Source organism: Rhamphochromis longiceps, linkage group LG7 (genome assembly GCF_057381845.1).
Source record: "Rhamphochromis longiceps isolate RC_006_pf linkage group LG7, R_longiceps_female_GT1.1, whole genome shotgun sequence".
In the NCBI taxonomy this organism is placed as follows: Eukaryota; Metazoa; Chordata; class Actinopteri; order Cichliformes; family Cichlidae; genus Rhamphochromis; species Rhamphochromis longiceps.
In genome coordinates this window covers 62,614,272-62,632,429 of record NC_140563.1, presented here as the reverse complement: position 1 = coordinate 62,632,429, position 18,158 = coordinate 62,614,272, and the positions used below count along the sequence as shown (strand labels likewise).

The following is an 18,158-nucleotide window of genomic DNA, read 5'->3' as shown; positions in this document are numbered from 1 at the left end:
ATCATTAGCTTACAGCTTTAAGTGTTTAAGGTATGTGCTAACTAAAAATAAAGACAAGATGATAGTTTATTAAATTTTAATAAAATTTGCAGATTGTTTCGGTGAAGTTTAATAAACTCCTTGCTATCTAAAATATAACGGGACACCGGAGTATATTCTCGAGCATCTCACACTTCTGATAATCAGCCGTCTGTTTGACGTTTACTCAGCTGTGTAAAAACTTTAACCTCAGCCAAACCGATTTACTCAGGAACAAATGAAATACTGAAAAAAGCCAAACAATAGCATTTTTAAGTTAGCTAAGTGACTTCTATATGTTTAACCTGAGTAGCGAAAGACGGCGGTGGGTTTGAAAACGATTTGCCGTGAGTCTGGTGTTCTCAGCTGCTCTAGTGAGCCTTGCCCCCGGCTAGCTATCGAGCTAGTGGGTAACAGACGTCTCCGAAAACGTCGGCGCGCTTTTGAAAATATGTGGTGTCTTGATAAACTGAGCAGATATTTGAGGTTTACACAGCTACATTCTCACCTGAAAATATGTTAAACGTTTATTGTGACCCAGAAAGAATAATAAGAGTAATATTAAAACGAACTAGCTGCCGCCATTGTTGTAAACTGAGCTGGGCTGTGCTATGAATTCTGGGACAAAGCTACTTCTTCTTCTTCGGGGTTTAACGGTAGCTGGCATCCTTGTACATGCAGTGCTGCCATCTTCTGTTTCAGTCCGTTATTACACTCTTAAATCCTACTACTTATTCCTGCGTCTTTTGTGATCTTACAAAGCTTCAAACGATGCGTCGACTATTAAATCAGTCGTCGACGATTTTGATAGTCGTGACTAGTCGACTAATCGTGGGAGCCCTAATGGATATCTAATGAGTTTTAAAAATCCAATAAAAGCAACTTTTTCAGAAAGGGAAAACATTCCATAAAACAAACATAAAAAGATTGTTGTTGCCTTGCATCCACTATCCACTATCAACTATCTTTCTCTCATCCAAAGTCAGGTTGTGGTGGGTCTATGCTAAGCAAGGTTTTCCAAATGTCTATCTTCCCAGCCACATTCCAGGTCCTCTTCAGTTTCCTAAGCCAGAATTCCTCTAGATTTCTGAGCTCCCCGCCCTGTCTCTAAGGCCGAGAAACTCCTATTCATGACCTTACTCATTACCCAGAGTTCATGGTCATAGATTGACTGATTAAAATCAAAAGCTTTGCTTTTGTCTCTCTTCACAACGACAGTCTGGCACAATACCTACATGACCCATGACGCCATACCAATCCACCTGTCCAAGTAAACCTTCCCATCACTTGTGAATAAGATATCAAATTATATTAACTCCCTTAACTCTGAATGGGCCCTTGTCACCTTTTTAGGCTTTGCCTGACTGAGCCGCACAGTTTATAGTCCGGCTCTGCCTTAAGCTTCCTCCCTAGGCCTGCCTATAGGGCAGGGCTCTGGTAAACATGTTCTGGCCAGAATAAATTGGTGCCTATGTCACATTTTAACGTAGACTAAGCCTACTTTTGAATTCTGATATATATTTAATCTTACATCTTAGGACTTACGTCATAAGTCTTAAGAGTGGTGATTTGATGAAGGCTGTTAACTTATACAGTTCGCTTTTTTCCTAGCATGGGCGATCGATCGTGGCTCAAGAGTTGGCAGTTCGTCTTGTAATCGGAAGGTTGCCGGTTGGAGCCCCGACTCCGACAATCTTGGTCGTTGTGTCCTTGGGCAAGACACTTCACCCGTTGCCTACTGGTGGTGATCAGAGGGCCCAGTGGCGCCAGTGTCCAGCAGCCTCACCTCTGTCAGTGCCCCCAAGGGCAGTTGTGGCTACAATGTAGCTTGCAATCACCAGTGTGTGAATGGGTGGATGACTAATGTAGTGTTCAGCGCTTTGGGGTCCACAGGGACTAAGTAAAGCGCTACACAAATACAGGCCATTTACCATTTAGCATCCTTTCTGGCTTCAAATAGGCTGGACATTATAGCACATAAGTTGATTTACAGTGGGGCAAAAAAGTATTTAGTCAGCCACCGATTGTGCAAGTTCCCCCACCTAAAATGATGACAGAGGTCAGTAATTTGCACCAGAGGTACACTTCAACTGTGAGAGACAGAATGTGAAAAAAAAAAAATCCATGAATCCACATGGTAGGATTTGTAAAGAATTTATTCGTAAATCAGGGTGGAAAATAAGTATTTGGTCAATAACAAAAATACAACTCAATACTTTGTAACATAACCTTTGTTGGCAATAACAGAGGTCAAAGGTTTACTATAGGTCTTTACCAGGTTTGCACACACAGTAGCTGGTATTTTGGCCCATTCCTCCATGCAGATCTTCTCGAGAGCAGTGATGTTTTGGGGCTGTCGCCGAGCTACACGGACTTTCAACTCCCGCCACAGATTTTCTATGGGGTTGAGGTCTGGAGAATGGCTAGGCCACTCCAGGACTTTCAAATGCTTCTTACGGAGCCACTCCTTTGTTGCCCGGGCGGTGTGTTTTGGATCATTGTCATGTTGGAAGACCCAGCCTCGTTTCATCTTCAAAGTTCTCACTGATGGAAGGAGGTTTTGGCTCAAAATCTCACGATACATGGCCCCATTCATTCTGTCCTTAACACGGATCAGTCGTCCTGTCCCCTTGGCAGAAAAACAGCCCCATAGCATGATGTTTCCACCCCCATGCTTCACAGTAGGTATGGTGTTCTTGGGATGCAACTCAGTATTCTTCTTCCTCCAAACACGACGAGTTGAGTTTATACCAAAAAGTTCTACTTTGGTTTCATCTGACCACATGACATTCTCCCAATCCTCTGCTGTATCATCCATGTGCTCTCTGGCAAACTTCAGACGGGCCTGGACATGCACTGGCTTCAGCAGCGGAACACGTCTGGCACTGCGGGATTTGATTCCCTGCCGTTGTAGTGTGTTACTGATGGTGACCTTTGTTACTTTGGTCCCAGCTCTCTGCAGGTCATTCACCAGGTCCCCCCGTGTGGTTCTGGGATCTTTGCTCACCGTTCTCATGATCATTTTGACCCCACGGGATGAGATCTTGCGTGGAGCCCCAGATCGAGGGAGATTATCAGTGGTCTTGTATGTCTTCCATTTTCTGATGATTGCTCCCACAGTTGATTTTTTCACACCAAGCTGCTTGCCTATTGTAGATTCACTCTTCCCAGTCTGGTGCAGGTCTACAATACTTTTCCTGGTGTCCTTCGAAAGCTCTTTGGTCTTGGCCATGGCGGCGTTTGGAGTCTGACTGTTTGAGGCTGTGGACAGGTGTCTTTTATACAGATGATGAGTTCAAACAGGTGCCATTCATACAGGTAACGAGTGGGGGACAGAAAAGCTTCTTACAGAAGACGTTACAGGTCTGTGAGAGCCAGAGATTTTCCTTGTTTGAGGTGACCAAATACTTATTTTCCACCCTAATTTACGAATAAATTCTTTACAAATCCTACCATGTGGATTCATGGATTTTTTTTTTTTCACATTCTGTCTCTCACAGTTGAAGTGTACCTCTGGTGCAAATTACTGACCTCTGTCATCATTTTAAGTGGGGGAACTTGCACAATCGGTGGCTGACTAAATACTTTTTTGCCCCACTGTAAGTCTATATTCTGTCTTTTTATGTGGATAGAATAACTGAGAAAGAGTATGTCCAGATTCTTTAACTTCACCTCAAAACAACAAGGGGGTTGAAAATTGCACAACTTGGTGTTCCAGCAGGACAACAATCCCAAACGCACGTCAAATGTGGTTTTGGAATCGCTAAAGTAGGCTGAGTTTTAGAGCTTCCCAAAGCTCTGACTTCAACTCTGTTGGAAATTTGTGGTCTTTGTTTACAGGCTGGTTCTCTGCCATGAAAAAAAGTCAATTAAATAAAACTCTACCAATTCTTCCAAGAGGAGTGGTCCAGCCACAATTATGTCAGAAGCTTGTTCGTGGCTGCTGAAAGTGTCTGGTTGAAGTGGAGCTTGTTAAGAGACATTTAACACCAGATTTGTGTTTTTAAGTAATCTCTAAGATGGTGAACATCTTTACTGAAATATAGTCTGACCAATGCTAGGTTTCCACAAATTAGTTTTAACTGTAAGTGTACTTGGAATTATTTTTTACCAGTTGAACAATGCAGTATTGTCTTTGCTTAAGTTTGATTGGAACTCTGAGAATGAGTTTGAGATAAACAAACGCTAAACTCTCATTTGTACAAAGAAGTAACAGAAGAAAATGTCTGCAGGGAACATAAGTGAAACCAGCTGGAACTTGTCATTGCAGTACGATCTGGAAATAGTTTTTCCACCTTTGTTTTTTACTCAGTATAGTAAGAATCATTCAGTTTTTCCAGTACAAACACAGAAAATGAGTCAAAATGAGGGGGATGGGGCTGCATGTGTGAACAGTTATCAAATGTCTACCATTCATGAATATGATGCTGAATAACTAGTTATGCATTCTTGAACTTTGACAAGTGTAAATGTATAAATGAATTTCTTCAATCTGTAGTAGAACAGTAAAGGGCGTTGTTTGTTTCCATTCGTCATGAAGAGTGTCCAGGAAAGAGTCTGACCTCTTTCTACAAACGAGATGCTCTCCTGATTTATGGTGTCCGTAATAGCGCAATGACATAAGCAACATGACCTGATATCACCCATAGTTAGGAATTCAATTTCATATTGCCCAGCTGTTTAAAAATGTGCCCGAAGCAGATTTATTTTACCTTTGGATCTGTTAAGCTGTCCTAATGCCACATAAAGGTATCCTCAACCACTTGTCCAAAAGCCGCGGGTGCATTACTAAATTGCAAATGTGTTGGGGCACATAATGCAGACTTGCGTCAGTAGCTAATGCTGCGTATCGTCACTGCAGTTTGAAAAGGTTACTGTATTCCTGTGGGATTTGTTATAAAGAACAATAGGTAAGAAAAGAAATGCTTCAAATGAAAGGATCATGTAGAGCTGGTGCTTTGTCATGGCCTGTTTTGTCTTTTTCCCCCCTGGATATGGTGATAATTGTTTGGACTGATTTCAAGGTAGATACTTGGAAATACTAGAGCTGGGCGATATGAGATTTTTTTCATATCACGATATGTTTTTTTCATTTCAGGCAATAACGATATCTATCACGATATAAGCCAAATAACTATATTTGTAAGATTTAAATGTGCCGTTGCTCACAAGTAAAATGTGAAATAATCAGCAGCTTGTTTTGATTTAAATATTTATTTCCCATAATAAGTTCAACAGGGTAGATGTACTAAAGAAACATGAGACTTTTTCAGATAAATAAAGGCAAATATTGCAAACTACACAAAAGGCAGCCGCTAAAGCGTTTAAGTTTCAAAATAGAACAAACAAAACAGACTAAATTGTCAATTCCACTTAGAAACAAAATATTAATTCTAAAAATAAATCTTAGTTTGTTTTACAGAAGAACAGACAAAACTGACTAACTTTTGTCAGTATCAAATAAACTGAGAACTAAAAGGAAATTCTCAATCTCTCCTTGTTGTATAGCTGAGCTTTTCAAACAGTTTTAACAGTTACTTTAGTCTGACAAAAGCCGAATGACGAATTAGCGCTTCCAGTCAGAGATTGAGCATGCACCGGTTTATTGCATTTCCAGACTTGCTTTCGGCACAATTTATAGTGCGCGCTACTCTTTTTGTCAGACTTGAAATAGCCGAAATACCTTCACACTACGGAACTTCTATGGCTCTTCCGTTCGACAATCTCTCCGGCATTGGAACCACCATCTATTTTCTCTTCGGTAATCTTCGGTCACGCTCGGTTATCGTTCTATCGCCCAGCTCTAGGAAATACTATGAAGTGTCATTTCATAATGGACATCCTTCACCATTAACAGATGCTGGCTTTTAAACTGTGTGCTGATAACAAACCTGATGCTCGCTCTTCTCTTTAGCCTGGAGACAGAGCATCCATGATTCCCATAATGCATCTCAAAGTTCTGATAGGTCTCTCCACAGCACAGTTCCATTTTGCCTGGGTCCCTTTTCAACTTTGTTGTACAAGAAATTGTGTCTATAGAGCAATTTCTGTCTACGTTTCACAGATTTTAAAATGGATTGATCCATCATCTTAATACTTTTATAATTCTGGTAAAATAATACAATTATGATAATTCAGATCAGAAGCCTTTAGCCCATCCAGCTGCCATGGCTTGATTGTAGCAGTTTTGCTGAGTCATTGAGGGGATGTTGACAGATGGTCCAAGTGGAGTGATCTTGAGGCCCTCCCTCCCACAGCTCAGCACTGCACGTGCCAAAGGCCCAGCTCACTTGAATAATTTATAACACCTATTTATACAGCCAGTGTAACAGACCCGGTCCACTGACACGTCTCTCTCTCTGTGCGTTTGTTCATGCGTGTGTTCTCTGCAGTACAGTATCACTTCATATTCCTGTCACAATGCACAGTGGTGTTTTTGTGTAGCCTATTTAATGAAAACGTTTTAGATTACGTCTAGATAACGAAGTGTAATCTTCACGTGCTTTATCCAAGGTGCACCCTCTGTAACTGACACTAAATGTATTTATTCACTTTGACTGTAGGGAGTCTCTCGCTTGGCTTGTAGCCAACTCGCAACCAGCGTGGCTTCTTCACCTGTCCTTCCTGCACCTTTCTGCTCAGTGTATAGCTACTCTTGTAATAATCTAGTCCGTTTACTGCTCTGGCGACCAGGATTACTGAATTGAAGGCCCAGCTCTGCACTATTGCGAAAAACTCATAGCCAGGCTCCTGTATTCAGTGCAACTGTTGTTAGCATAGCCACCATTAGCTCTCACCCCAGCAGATTGTCCCATCAGCCAGGAAAGCATGATAGCTGTGTGACTGTGAAGAGGGAGCATAGCTCTAGACATAAAGATCTGGATGGCCTCTAATTACCTGCTGTTAAATTCAGATAAAACTTAGGGCATTGTATTAAACCCTAAAAATCTTAGAAACGTCTGTGTCTAACCAGATTCTTACTCTGGATGGCATTACCTTGACCTCCAGTAACACTGAGAAATGATGGAGTTATTTTTTTTTTTTACCAGAATATGTGTTTCATTGTGCATATTAAGCAAATATGCAGGACTGCTATCTGTACTTCTTCTTTTTTTTCTTTTTTTTTCCTTTTTTTCTTTTTTTGCAATATCTCTAAAAGTGGAACTATCCTGTCTCAGAGTGACACTGAAATACTAGTTCAAGCATTTGTTACTTCTAGGCTGGGCCAATGTAATTCATTATTATCAGAATGTCCTAAAAACTCCATGAAAAGCCTTCCATTGAAATGAAATACTGCAGCGAGAGTGCTAACGGGGACTAGAAAGAGAGCATATTGGCTTCTCCCACTGGCTCCTCCTTACCTAATTTCACAATTTAAGGAGGACAAAGTTAATAGATTTAGTCCCCCAAAAACATATGTACCTGGAACATACACACCATTATTAGACCATTACCTACAGCTACTTTCAGTACCATTGATATTTATTTAGTCTTTTTCTCCAATTGATCTTTCTGAGTTAACTTCAGTTATTACTTCCTCCAAACTATCAACATGTCTTTTAGACCCCATTCCTACAAGACTATTCAAAGAAATGCTACCATTAATTAATGCTTCAGTCTTAAATCAAACCTATCTCTAATAATCAGCTATGCACCACAGACCTTCAAGCTGTCAGTAGTTAAACGGTTTCTTAAAAGGCCATCTCTTGACCCAGCTGTCTTAGCTAATTATAGGCCAGCCTTCATCTCCAACCTTCCTCCATCTCAAGAATTCTTGAAAGAGTAGTCTCCAAACATCTTAAAGATCATCTGCAGAGGAATGGCTTATTTGAAGAGTTTCCGTCAGGTTTCAGAGCTCATCACAGCACAGAAACTCCTTTAGTGACGGTTACACCCAATCTTCTTATGGCCTCTGACAGTGGACTCATCTCTGTGCTTGTCCTGCTAGACCTTAGTGCAGCGTTTGATACTGTTGACCATAATATTCTTTTAGAGTGATTGGAGCATGCTGTAGGTATTACAGGTACTGCACTGCAGTGGTTTGTATCATATCTATCTAATAGACTCTAATTTGTTCATGTAAATGGAGAGTCCTCTTCACACACTAAGGTTGATTATGGAGTTCCACAGGGTTCAGTGCTAGGACCAATTCTGTTTACATTATACATGCTTCCCTTAGGCAGTATCATCAGAAGACATAGCATACATGTTCACTGCTATGCAGATGACACCCAACTTGATCAGATCATGCCTTTATGGATGATCTGATAATCCTCGTGTTGGTGTTGTTCCCACATCATCATAATAAACGTTGTTCCAGGTTCAACAACATTTATTATGATGATATGGGAACAACACTGACACAAGGATATGAGATCGTACCAACTTTATCTACCCATGAAGCCAGATAACACACACCAATTAGTTAAACTGCAGGAATGTCTTAAAGACACAAAGACCTGGATGACCTCTAATTTTCTGCTTCTAAATTGAGATAAAACTGAGGTTATTGTATTCGGCCCTGAAAATCTTAGATATCTGTTAATATTGTAATCAGATTCTTACTCTGGATGGCATAACCTTGGCCTACAGTAACACTGAATGGGGACATGCAGTAAAAGCTTTAGTATAAGTTAGTAATGTGCGTTACCACAGATAACATTTTTGCCCCAATACCAAGTAAAATTCAGGTTGGTATTAGTGATACTGATCAGATCCAGATACTCTGTACAAAAACTTGATGTGTTTGGAAAATCAAAATAAAAAGTTGTGTATGTCAAACTGCACCTTCATAATGAATACAAGACATTAGACTCGTTGTTTTTATTGTTTAATTATAAAGAAATATCCTATAAGAAATCAAAAACCTAAGAAGTCATTACCTACATTTTAAAATATTCAATTAACAATCAAAAACAATAGCTCCTGTTCTGCAGCACCAAAGAACTCCACAAGTGACATCTATCAGTGATGACGGTCATCATCAATATACAGCTGTATTTCGCATCTCACTCTGTCAGGCGGAAGAAGTAGTAGTTTCTACCAATAATTTAGACAGTCCCAATAATAGTTACTTTCCACTGTGTTCCTGTTAATCATAAACAAATTTACCCCAAATACTAGTATACGTGCAGAGGGCTGGCTTGCAGATGTCCTTTGTTCTACTTCAGGTTAATAAGAAGGCAATCAATGCAGTTAATATAATACACTGTATACCCAGGGAGGATGCCAGTGGGACACTATTGTGCACAGAAGGGAGCTTCTAGTATTTTTAACGGCTACACAAAGTAAAGAAGGTGACCTGTGTCTGTAAGCCAGTGTTCCTTTTTTTTTTAATTGCCTTTGATTTAAGCAGGAAATGAAACTCTTGTTATTTCGGAATGTTTTTGCAAGGGTGACCTGGAGAATGTTTTCGATGGCAGGAGAAACCAGAGTGCTGCAAAGAAGCCTGCAAACTGTCAAAAGAAGGGCCTTGTCTGGGTTGGAATTTCAGATTGTCTTGCTGCGAGGCATTATTATTATTAGCAAATGAACCACTTTTGATGCTGTATAAAATGTGTGAATGCAGCAGTTTTTAAATCTAAAATCTATTAAGTTTGATTAAGAATAGTACAATTACAACAAATGTTCAAACTGAGAAATCTTCATTTTCATGTATTTATTTTCAATTTAGTCCCAACAGTGTGTTTCAACAAATTTTAGACTGGGACACTCAGAATGAACAGAAACGCTCAGAAAGTCCAAACCTTAAAAACAACAAAAACCTTTATTAGAACACATCCCAGAATGACAGAGAAGAAAAATAGTGACCTGCAGTCAGTCTGTTACATATTGAAAACATTTGGCAGATTGTGAAATGTAAAGGAAGCCACAAACTGTTGAGCAGCTAAAATTTTATTTCAAGGATGAACAGGTAAACATTCCTGTCTAAATTATAGCAATTAGTCTATTCTGTTCCTCATTGCATGTAGTATGTTGTTTAATGTCATGCTGTACAGTGGGAAACATACTCTTGCATCAGTTTTATTTATGTGTTCCAAATGTTCCTAACTTTAAACACTTTCTCAGTTTTAACTTTTCATGTGCTTTGTTTGCATTTTGTGCTTAAACATCAGATTTAAATAAGGCACCAGCATTTCGCTTTAGATTACGTTTACTTCTACTTGTTGCTGACTTTGATTCAATTTTTTGTGCTTCTAAGGAACCCTTTGAGGATGGCTTTGCCAACGGTGATGAACTTACACCAGCGGAGGAGGCCGCTGCTAAAGAAGCAGCTGAGTCAAAAGGAGTGGTCAAGTTTGGCTGGATTAAGGGGGTGCTGGTAAGTCAAATTTAATTATTACTTTGCTTTGTTACTTGTGTGCAGAGTGAATATGCTGTCTTGCGATTTAAAAACTAAGTATGTCATTCTGTTAAGCCACTTAACACTGACCTTTAAGTCATTCAAGCACAGAAAAGGCACCTAATCCAGGGGATGAATGAATTTTGTCTACATATAACAGACAACTAAGCAAAGAACCAACTTTAAATTCTAATTTTAGGCCTTCATCAAGGTCAACCCTGACCCTGATGAAGGCCACAAGCCGAAACGCGTTGGTCAATCAATAAAGTTGTTCCTCCTCTTGTTTTTTTTTTTTTTTTTTTTTTTTTTTTTTCCCCCCCCCTCTTCCCATCCTCTCCACGCACCTTGGAAGCAGGTGAAGTTGTGCCAGAATTTTTTTGCCTGCACTTTAATATCCCCAAAACAAATAATAGTTGTATAAAAACAAGGTGATTCCTAAAGAGCCTAGCTGAGAATCTGGAATATCTACTGATGGTGTGCAGTGTGCCCTTAAAAATCTGAGGAAATTGGAAAAGTGCATAACAAAAAAGATGTGCCAGCCCTACAAAACTATCTTCAATAGACGAACAGTAAGTAACTGAAAGTCATATCTTTAAGAAATAGGAAAATAAATCCAGCAAAGTGTTGACACAGAACCCAGCTGGCCCTTCAAAACTGTTCCTGAAGACTAGTTAAATGACAAAGTTCATGCTGTGTGTGGGTGTTTGTTTTTGTTTGTTTGTTTGTTTTTTTCTCTACCAAATATTGACCTTCAGTCTTGTTAGTTGTAAACAGGCTTAAGTGCTTATGTTTCACTTATTTCCTAGTTTGTTAGTTTTTTAAATCAAAATATAAAGAAGGAAGGATGCATGTGTTTGGACAGGACTTTAGCTGCGGAGAAAGTTGGACCTAGTTTTCTTTACAATATTGCTTTAGTTCGTGCACATTACTTTTAAGGTACTGCCATAGTAATTTAATGAGGTAGTGAGCTGGACTTTTAATGGACCAATTCAACACCTTGACTGGCAGTACAAATGAGAGGTTTATGGTAATATGCCATTTTTATTTTTTACAAAGGTGCAAAGCCCACTTTAGTGACAGTTGTCCAAAGGAGTCTTGTGGTTAGTGCAAATTCAACTTTATAAACCTAAGCTGCCAAGTTGTGTTAGACAGAAGAGGCTTTCTCCAAGGAACTGTTCCAAACAAGCTTGCCTTGTTCAGTCTTTAATTGTGGCTTTAACTGAAGCCTGTAGAGTCTGAGATGTAGCTTTGTGTTTGGAAATGGTCTGCATGTGCTGCAGACAGTGATGAAAAATAACAAATTCCATGTAAAAACCAAAAATATTTCTAAAATAGTTGGAGTTTGCATTGTGTTCTTAAGAAAATGTTTTCTTATGTCAGATAGCACAAATTAATATTGATATATCTGCTATAGTCCAATATGGGCATCAGTTGGCTGTACTGCGTTTTCCATTCTGTTCTGTACTTTATCTGCAGTCCACTTACTATTATTGTCTTTCACCAGCCCAGCCAATTCATAATTGTCTGGGCATAATTGTGGCATAACCGTGGTTCAGGGGGTTGGGAAGCTCATCTGTAACCGGAAGGTTCGATGCAGCTGTGGCTACAGCTGTGGTTTGCCTGCACTAGTGAGTGAATGTGAAAGTGAATGATTAGTGAAATTGCAAAGCGCTTTGGGTGCCTAGAAAAGTGCTATATAAATGCAATTTATTATTATTATTATTATTATTATTATTATTATTATGCTAGTTATTTTAGCCATTGAGGGTAAAAACGGACATGTTTGAATCTAGTAAGCGGTTAAAGGATTATTCATGTTCATGTGTCTGGATATTGTCATCTTACTTCTGTTTTAATATGAGAAAGTGTTACTTCCTCTGTAATATAAACCTTGGCTTCTAATAACTTTTTTTCAAGTATTGTCTTCACGTTTACTTTGTAAAATGAGATCCTCGCTGATCCCTACTGGGGAGGGGTGTTGCTTATGGAGTCTATGTGAGGAATTTTAAGTGTTTTTAAATGACATTCTGCCAGAGGGGTAAAACCTGCTTACAGTGCGAGCTCTGTATACAAAATGTGAAGTTTTTTGCAGTCACAGGCAACAAGCACTGAAAAGAGATCTGGTGTTCGATAAAATCTTTGGTTTATCACATTGTCAGAATAAGAACTTCCACAGACTTGGTTAACAGAAATCTGTTTTCACTTCAACGTTTAATGTTATCTGCTCAGTTTTTGAACTCAGAGAATATTTTTTTTTGTAGCTTAGTTTATTTATATTTAATGAAAATAAAAGGGCTCTTATTCATTGCTGTGTGAAAATAAGAACAAGCTTGTTGAACTTTGCAGTACAAATTTCAACAAGCATACAAACAAGCAAATTTTTAAAAATCTTTTTCTTTGACATTATATGTTACTGTAATAACTAATGGTGAACAAGTGCTTATGTAATGGCATTAGTAATGAATTAGTACCAGCTTGAACATGATATGATCAGTTTTAGATCCAGTTGTTTGTAGTCGACCCCCCTCCCCCGAGTGAGAGAGACTGTTTTTTACTTGGTTTTATTTGTATAAAAGGAAAAAACAAAAAAAACATTGAAAACTAGATTTGTTTTATTGACAGCGATTGACTGTCTGTGACGTAGTGCAGGTTTGGAGATTTATTATTTTAAGTTAAAAAAAAAAAAAAAAAGTTTAGTATTTAACTTTCTGTACTTTAATATAGACTGACAAATGTGTTTTGTTTTTGTTTTTTTAAATGGCGTCAACAGTAACACTTCTTCATCTCTGTAGGTACGCTGCATGTTGAACATTTGGGGTGTAATGCTCTTCATTCGCATGTCCTGGATTGTGGGCCAGTCTGGAATTGGTAAGTAGAAAGCTGTCCAACTTAAAGGGGGTCACCTGTAAAAAGGGGTTTGAGCTCAGTTTTCCCCAGCTGTCAAAAGTAAATGTTGGATGGTAGAAGAGTCCTTATTCTATTTTTATTTAATCTTTCTAATCTAATCTTTCATAATTTTTATTCTAGATTAGTCAGAGGTGCAAGTGTTTCACTGCATCTTTTTCAGTTATAATAAGGCTACGTTCACAACACTGCAGGCGAAAGCGCATCAAATCGTTTTTTTGTTTTTTTGTTTTTTTTTTACACCCTATGCGACCCATATCCGATCATGGTGTGACAGTGTGAACGTCACAAATCCAATATTTTCAAATCCGATCTGGGTCACTTTCGTTTGTGGTACTGAATCCGATACATATCCGATGTTTTAGAAAGCGACTGCTGTCTGAACGGTCAAGTCGCATTAAATCCGTCTTTTACATCACTGACACAAGACAGACGCCAATTATCAGCGCCCGATAAGACATCGCGAACGCTTCCTGGCCATCCAGTGAAACTGTTTGGAAGACAGCGTTGGAGAAACATGAACATTTTATTTATACTGTATAATCTGCAGATTCTGACAGAAATCTGCAACTGTCCTTTGAAGCACCGCTCCTCTCTAAAACAGCAATAAGGATCATTATTAGGTTATTTACATTATTATGTAAATGTTGGTATTGGGTCATTAACATTTTAAGGTGCTTAATGTGGAATCTGTTTGCATCCACATTAGCATTAAAATGAGAGCCAGGGTTGGCATGATACTAGAATTTCAAGCCAGATCCTGATAGCCAAGGAAATACTCGGTACCTGTTTTCATTTCTTGAATATGTTAACTTTAATTATAACTTTGGTTTAACAAAATAAGTATTTACAATTACGTTAAGTGATTTCATTTGTACAGATGGTTTACAGAAGGTAAAATGTATTTTAAAACATACTAATGAACAAAGATTAAATAATACATAAATTATATAATGATTGTAGAGTATTATGGAAAAGCTAAAAATGAATTTGGAGAAATGAATAGTAGTGTAGTATTAGTCACACACAAATAAAGAATGTATAAAAACACAGAGTACTTACTGCAAAAGATTGAACCAGTCCCTGCATTTTCAAACTGACCACACAGTAATTAAAGGAATACAAATGAATAAATTATTGTAAGAGTAGAAAGTTTTAAGCTCGTCTTCTTCTCCACATCCGTGACATCTCCCTCTCTCTTTCTCGCTTTTTCAGCATTCACACAGCTGCACGTTTACAGTCTGCAACTCCTTATATCTTCAGCTTTGCTCTTCAAACCCGAAACCTGTCTGAATTGGCTCCTCTGATCCAGATTTCACACTTTAGTTCTCCACACTCTAGACCAGACATCTGAAAGTAATTTTATATTATTGGCCACGAACAATAATTGTTTGTGCTAATAGTTAAATGGCCATTGTTAAAATGTGCACTAGTCAATTTAACATTTATGGCTTATTAATACTTCAGTATTGATACCGGGACACTACTGGCTTCTGACCCCTTACCCCTGCTGGGCAAATGGCCACCCCTCCATGAGCCTGGTTCTGCTGGGAGTCCTTCCCACTGTCACTAAAGCGCCTCTCTCAAAGGGGATCAGTGGGTATAATAAACATTGAACACATTACCAATCTAAGTAAATGTATTTCTAAGGCATAAAAGTCATGACTCCAGCTCAAATAAGCATGATTTAGAAAGCAACCCCGCCACTTAGTGCAAATTAATGTCAGCTGGTTCAGTCCCCGCAGATGGCCTATGTAAAGGTCTCTCCAAAAAACAAGGTGTCACACAAGAAACATCTTTTGATGGGTAAAAATAAGCTCTCTCAAGATGTTTGTAACCTTATTACTGTAAAACGTGATGATAGCATCGTGCCAGAAGAATTTCTAAAGGCCAAAATGTGAAAGTGGAAAGAACATCATTTCAACCTAAACCAGCCACAACCAGGTGCTCCGCACAAGATTTCAAACAGAGGCGTGAAAAGAATTATCAGAAGAGTTGTCCAAGAGCCAAGAACCACTTGAGCCAGAATCAATAGTTACAATTGTTTCAAAGAAAACCATCAATAATGCACTAAACCACCAAGGCCTGTATGCTTGCTCACCATGCAAGACTCCACTGATTGCATGGTGCAAAAGGCATGTTGAAGTGTGTTTAAAGTTTGCTGAAAAAGATGGAGGCAAGTCTGTTTAATCCTGGGAGAATCTAGTCTGGTATGATGGGACCAAAATTGAACATCATGGTTTGGGGCTGTTTTTCACCACACAGCACTGGCACGCTTCATGTAATTGAAGGAAGGATTAATGAAAAAAATGACTGAGATGTTCTTAAAAAGACACAAAAACCCAACATAAAAACGCAGCTGCCATCTACCAGGGTTATGATAAAAAAATGAAACAAGGTTTGTGGTATTAAGTATTACTTTCCAGAAAACCTAGCAAGGTGCATATGTCTCATTGCCCCTTGTTTATTGACAGTTTTGTGTTCATCACTTTTTCTCTGCTAGCTCATACTCAGCTAAGCCCAGTATTCCTAGCCTCCTGGCACTTGTTGATCATTTTCCACTTTGATGTGAAATATCACCACAACGTGAGACGTGCGACAGACGTTGTTGCATTGGCTTGTCCTGTTACTTTTTACAGAGACATGAGAGTGATTGGAAGGGCTGCTAAAAACTGTTAAGTATTATGCTTTTTTTTTTTTTTTTTTAATCAGTTCATGATGTGGTCTCTTCTGCAGCTCTTTCCTGTGTGATCGTCGCCATGGCTACAGTAGTGACAACCATCACTGGCCTCTCCACCTCTGCCATTGCCACCAATGGATTTGTAAGGGGAGGTATGTTTTACTTGACTGAATGACTGACTTTGCATGACTGACTTTGCATGACTGAACTTTTGCTAACACTCCCTGCTATTTTCAGGTGGAGCATATTACCTGATTTCAAGAAGTCTTGGCCCAGAGTTTGGAGGCTCTATTGGTCTTATCTTTGCCTTTGCCAATGCAGTGGCTGTTGCCATGTATGTGGTGGGCTTTGCTGAGACTGTTGTGGAACTTCTGATTGTAAGTCTATTAGGATTTCACATTGAATTCAAGAAAGCTGCTAATTATGGCTGATCAGTGATCAGCAGGAGTGGGTTGTCCTGGCATCATTGAGAGAGAAAAGCACATATCAAAACACTGTTTGCTGATTATTGTCATTCAATTTACCAAGTCCTTGTATTGTATCTCAGGGTATGGATGCCGTCATGACAGATGAAGTCAACGATATCAGAATAATTGGCACCATTACAATAATCATTCTTCTGGGCATCTCTGTAGCAGGAATGGAGTGGGAGGCCAAGGTATGCACAACATCCCAATTCATAGAAACTTACATCTATATGAAACTACATAAAACATGAATGTAGCCAAAGTAGTGACACTCACTGGTTGTAAAATTTGTTTTTTATAAAGACTTAAGTTCGGTCTTATTGTGTGCATGTGTGATTGTGTTGGTGTTGGGAGGTGGGGGGTCCACACAAAAATCAAAATTTGAAGGTAACACGAAAATCTTCAGCTTACTTTGTTGGCAAGCTGTTAGCAAGTTTCGCAAGCTAAACCAATACAGGATTACACTCCAAAATTTGGCAACTTAGAAAGCTGGAAAATGGTTGTAATTCTGTTGCTGCTTACTCTAGTGATCTCATACTGCCTTGATGGGGTGTTTTGTTTTTTTGTCCTTTGGGTTTTTTTCCCCCCTCTAAACTGAACAAGCCCATGTTGGTGCATGATGTGCCCGTGTGCTTGCCTCTGTTCCAATGTTGTTAATTTTGCTTGATGCTGGAAAGCTTTTAGAGTGAGTTTTTCAAAGCATGGCAGCCAAAAACGGTTTTATTGCTATATTTGTGTTATTGCTGTGTAGGGTCTTTATCTTACAACATAAAGTATCTTGAGACACGAGTTGTTGTAAGTTGGTGCTATATAAATAAAACTGAATTGCACTGAATTTTACTATGAAGGCTGTGGTAACTTGGAATCGGTACATTGCAATCCCAAATACTGAAGACACCAAATCATCCCAGACCAATGTTTACATGAGACTCGGACAACCCTGCAGATATACTACAGGTGTAGTCGATTTAACTACTACACATTAATACACTGGTTTTAATTGCTTCCTATAGGCCCAGATCTTCTTACTCGTCGTCCTTGTCACAGCCATCTTCAACTATTTCATTGGAAGCTTCATTCCTATGAAGTCAAAGGAAGCTAAGGGATTCTTGGGCTATGATGGTAGGACGTTTGTTTGTTTGTTTGTTTGTTTGTTAAAAAATAATATAAGAAACACCTCATAAATCTGAGGGCTCATGTTGGCTTTTACACTGCTGTGTCACAGTTGGCCTTTGATCTTTTTTCTGTCAGCTTCAATAATGTGGGAGAACATGGGTCCAGACTTCCGAGGAGAGACGTTCTTCTCTGTGTTTGCCATCTTTTTCCCCGCCGCCACTGGTATTCTGGCTGGAGCCAACATTTCAGGAGACCTTGCTGTAAGTCATGTGCAACCATGTGATGAATGTTGATATAGTGTCAAACCAAGTAAAGGTTTACTTTGTAGATTGTACTGTGCAGGTGAATATGACTATGCTTCCACTGATTAAGGCTGTTGAGACGGAACTCATAGCGTTGAATTGGCTGTAGGATTTGATGTACTCATCTTAAAGCCTTGTATCCAGTTATATATTGTAATCTTAAAATGTTGTTGTGGTTGGTTGTTGCAGGACCCACAGATGGCCATCCCCAAAGGGACCCTTCTAGCCATATTAATCACAGGGATAGTCTACCTGGGTGTTGCTATTTCAACAGGTGGTGTATAGTACCTGCATTTTTCCAAGGTTGTCACATCCTTTTTAAATACAAA

At 39.1% G+C, this 18,158-nt stretch overlaps 1 protein-coding gene across 1 annotated transcript in view; it reads left to right on the top strand.

Annotated features, from left to right (window-relative positions):
* The window catches only part of slc12a2 (solute carrier family 12 member 2), a 65,039-nt gene that overhangs the window by 15,683 nt on the left and 31,198 nt on the right, over window positions 1-18,158 (top strand). Inside the window, exons 2-9 of the mRNA XM_085414743.1 lie at window positions 10,220-10,339; window positions 13,153-13,228; window positions 16,001-16,096; window positions 16,182-16,321; window positions 16,492-16,602; window positions 17,425-17,533; window positions 17,663-17,787; window positions 18,019-18,103. Of these exons, the coding sequence (XP_085270869.1) occupies window positions 10,220-10,339; window positions 13,153-13,228; window positions 16,001-16,096; window positions 16,182-16,321; window positions 16,492-16,602; window positions 17,425-17,533; window positions 17,663-17,787; window positions 18,019-18,103 (862 nt within the window). The remainder of the gene's footprint in view (window positions 1-10,219; window positions 10,340-13,152; window positions 13,229-16,000; window positions 16,097-16,181; window positions 16,322-16,491; window positions 16,603-17,424; window positions 17,534-17,662; window positions 17,788-18,018; window positions 18,104-18,158) is intronic.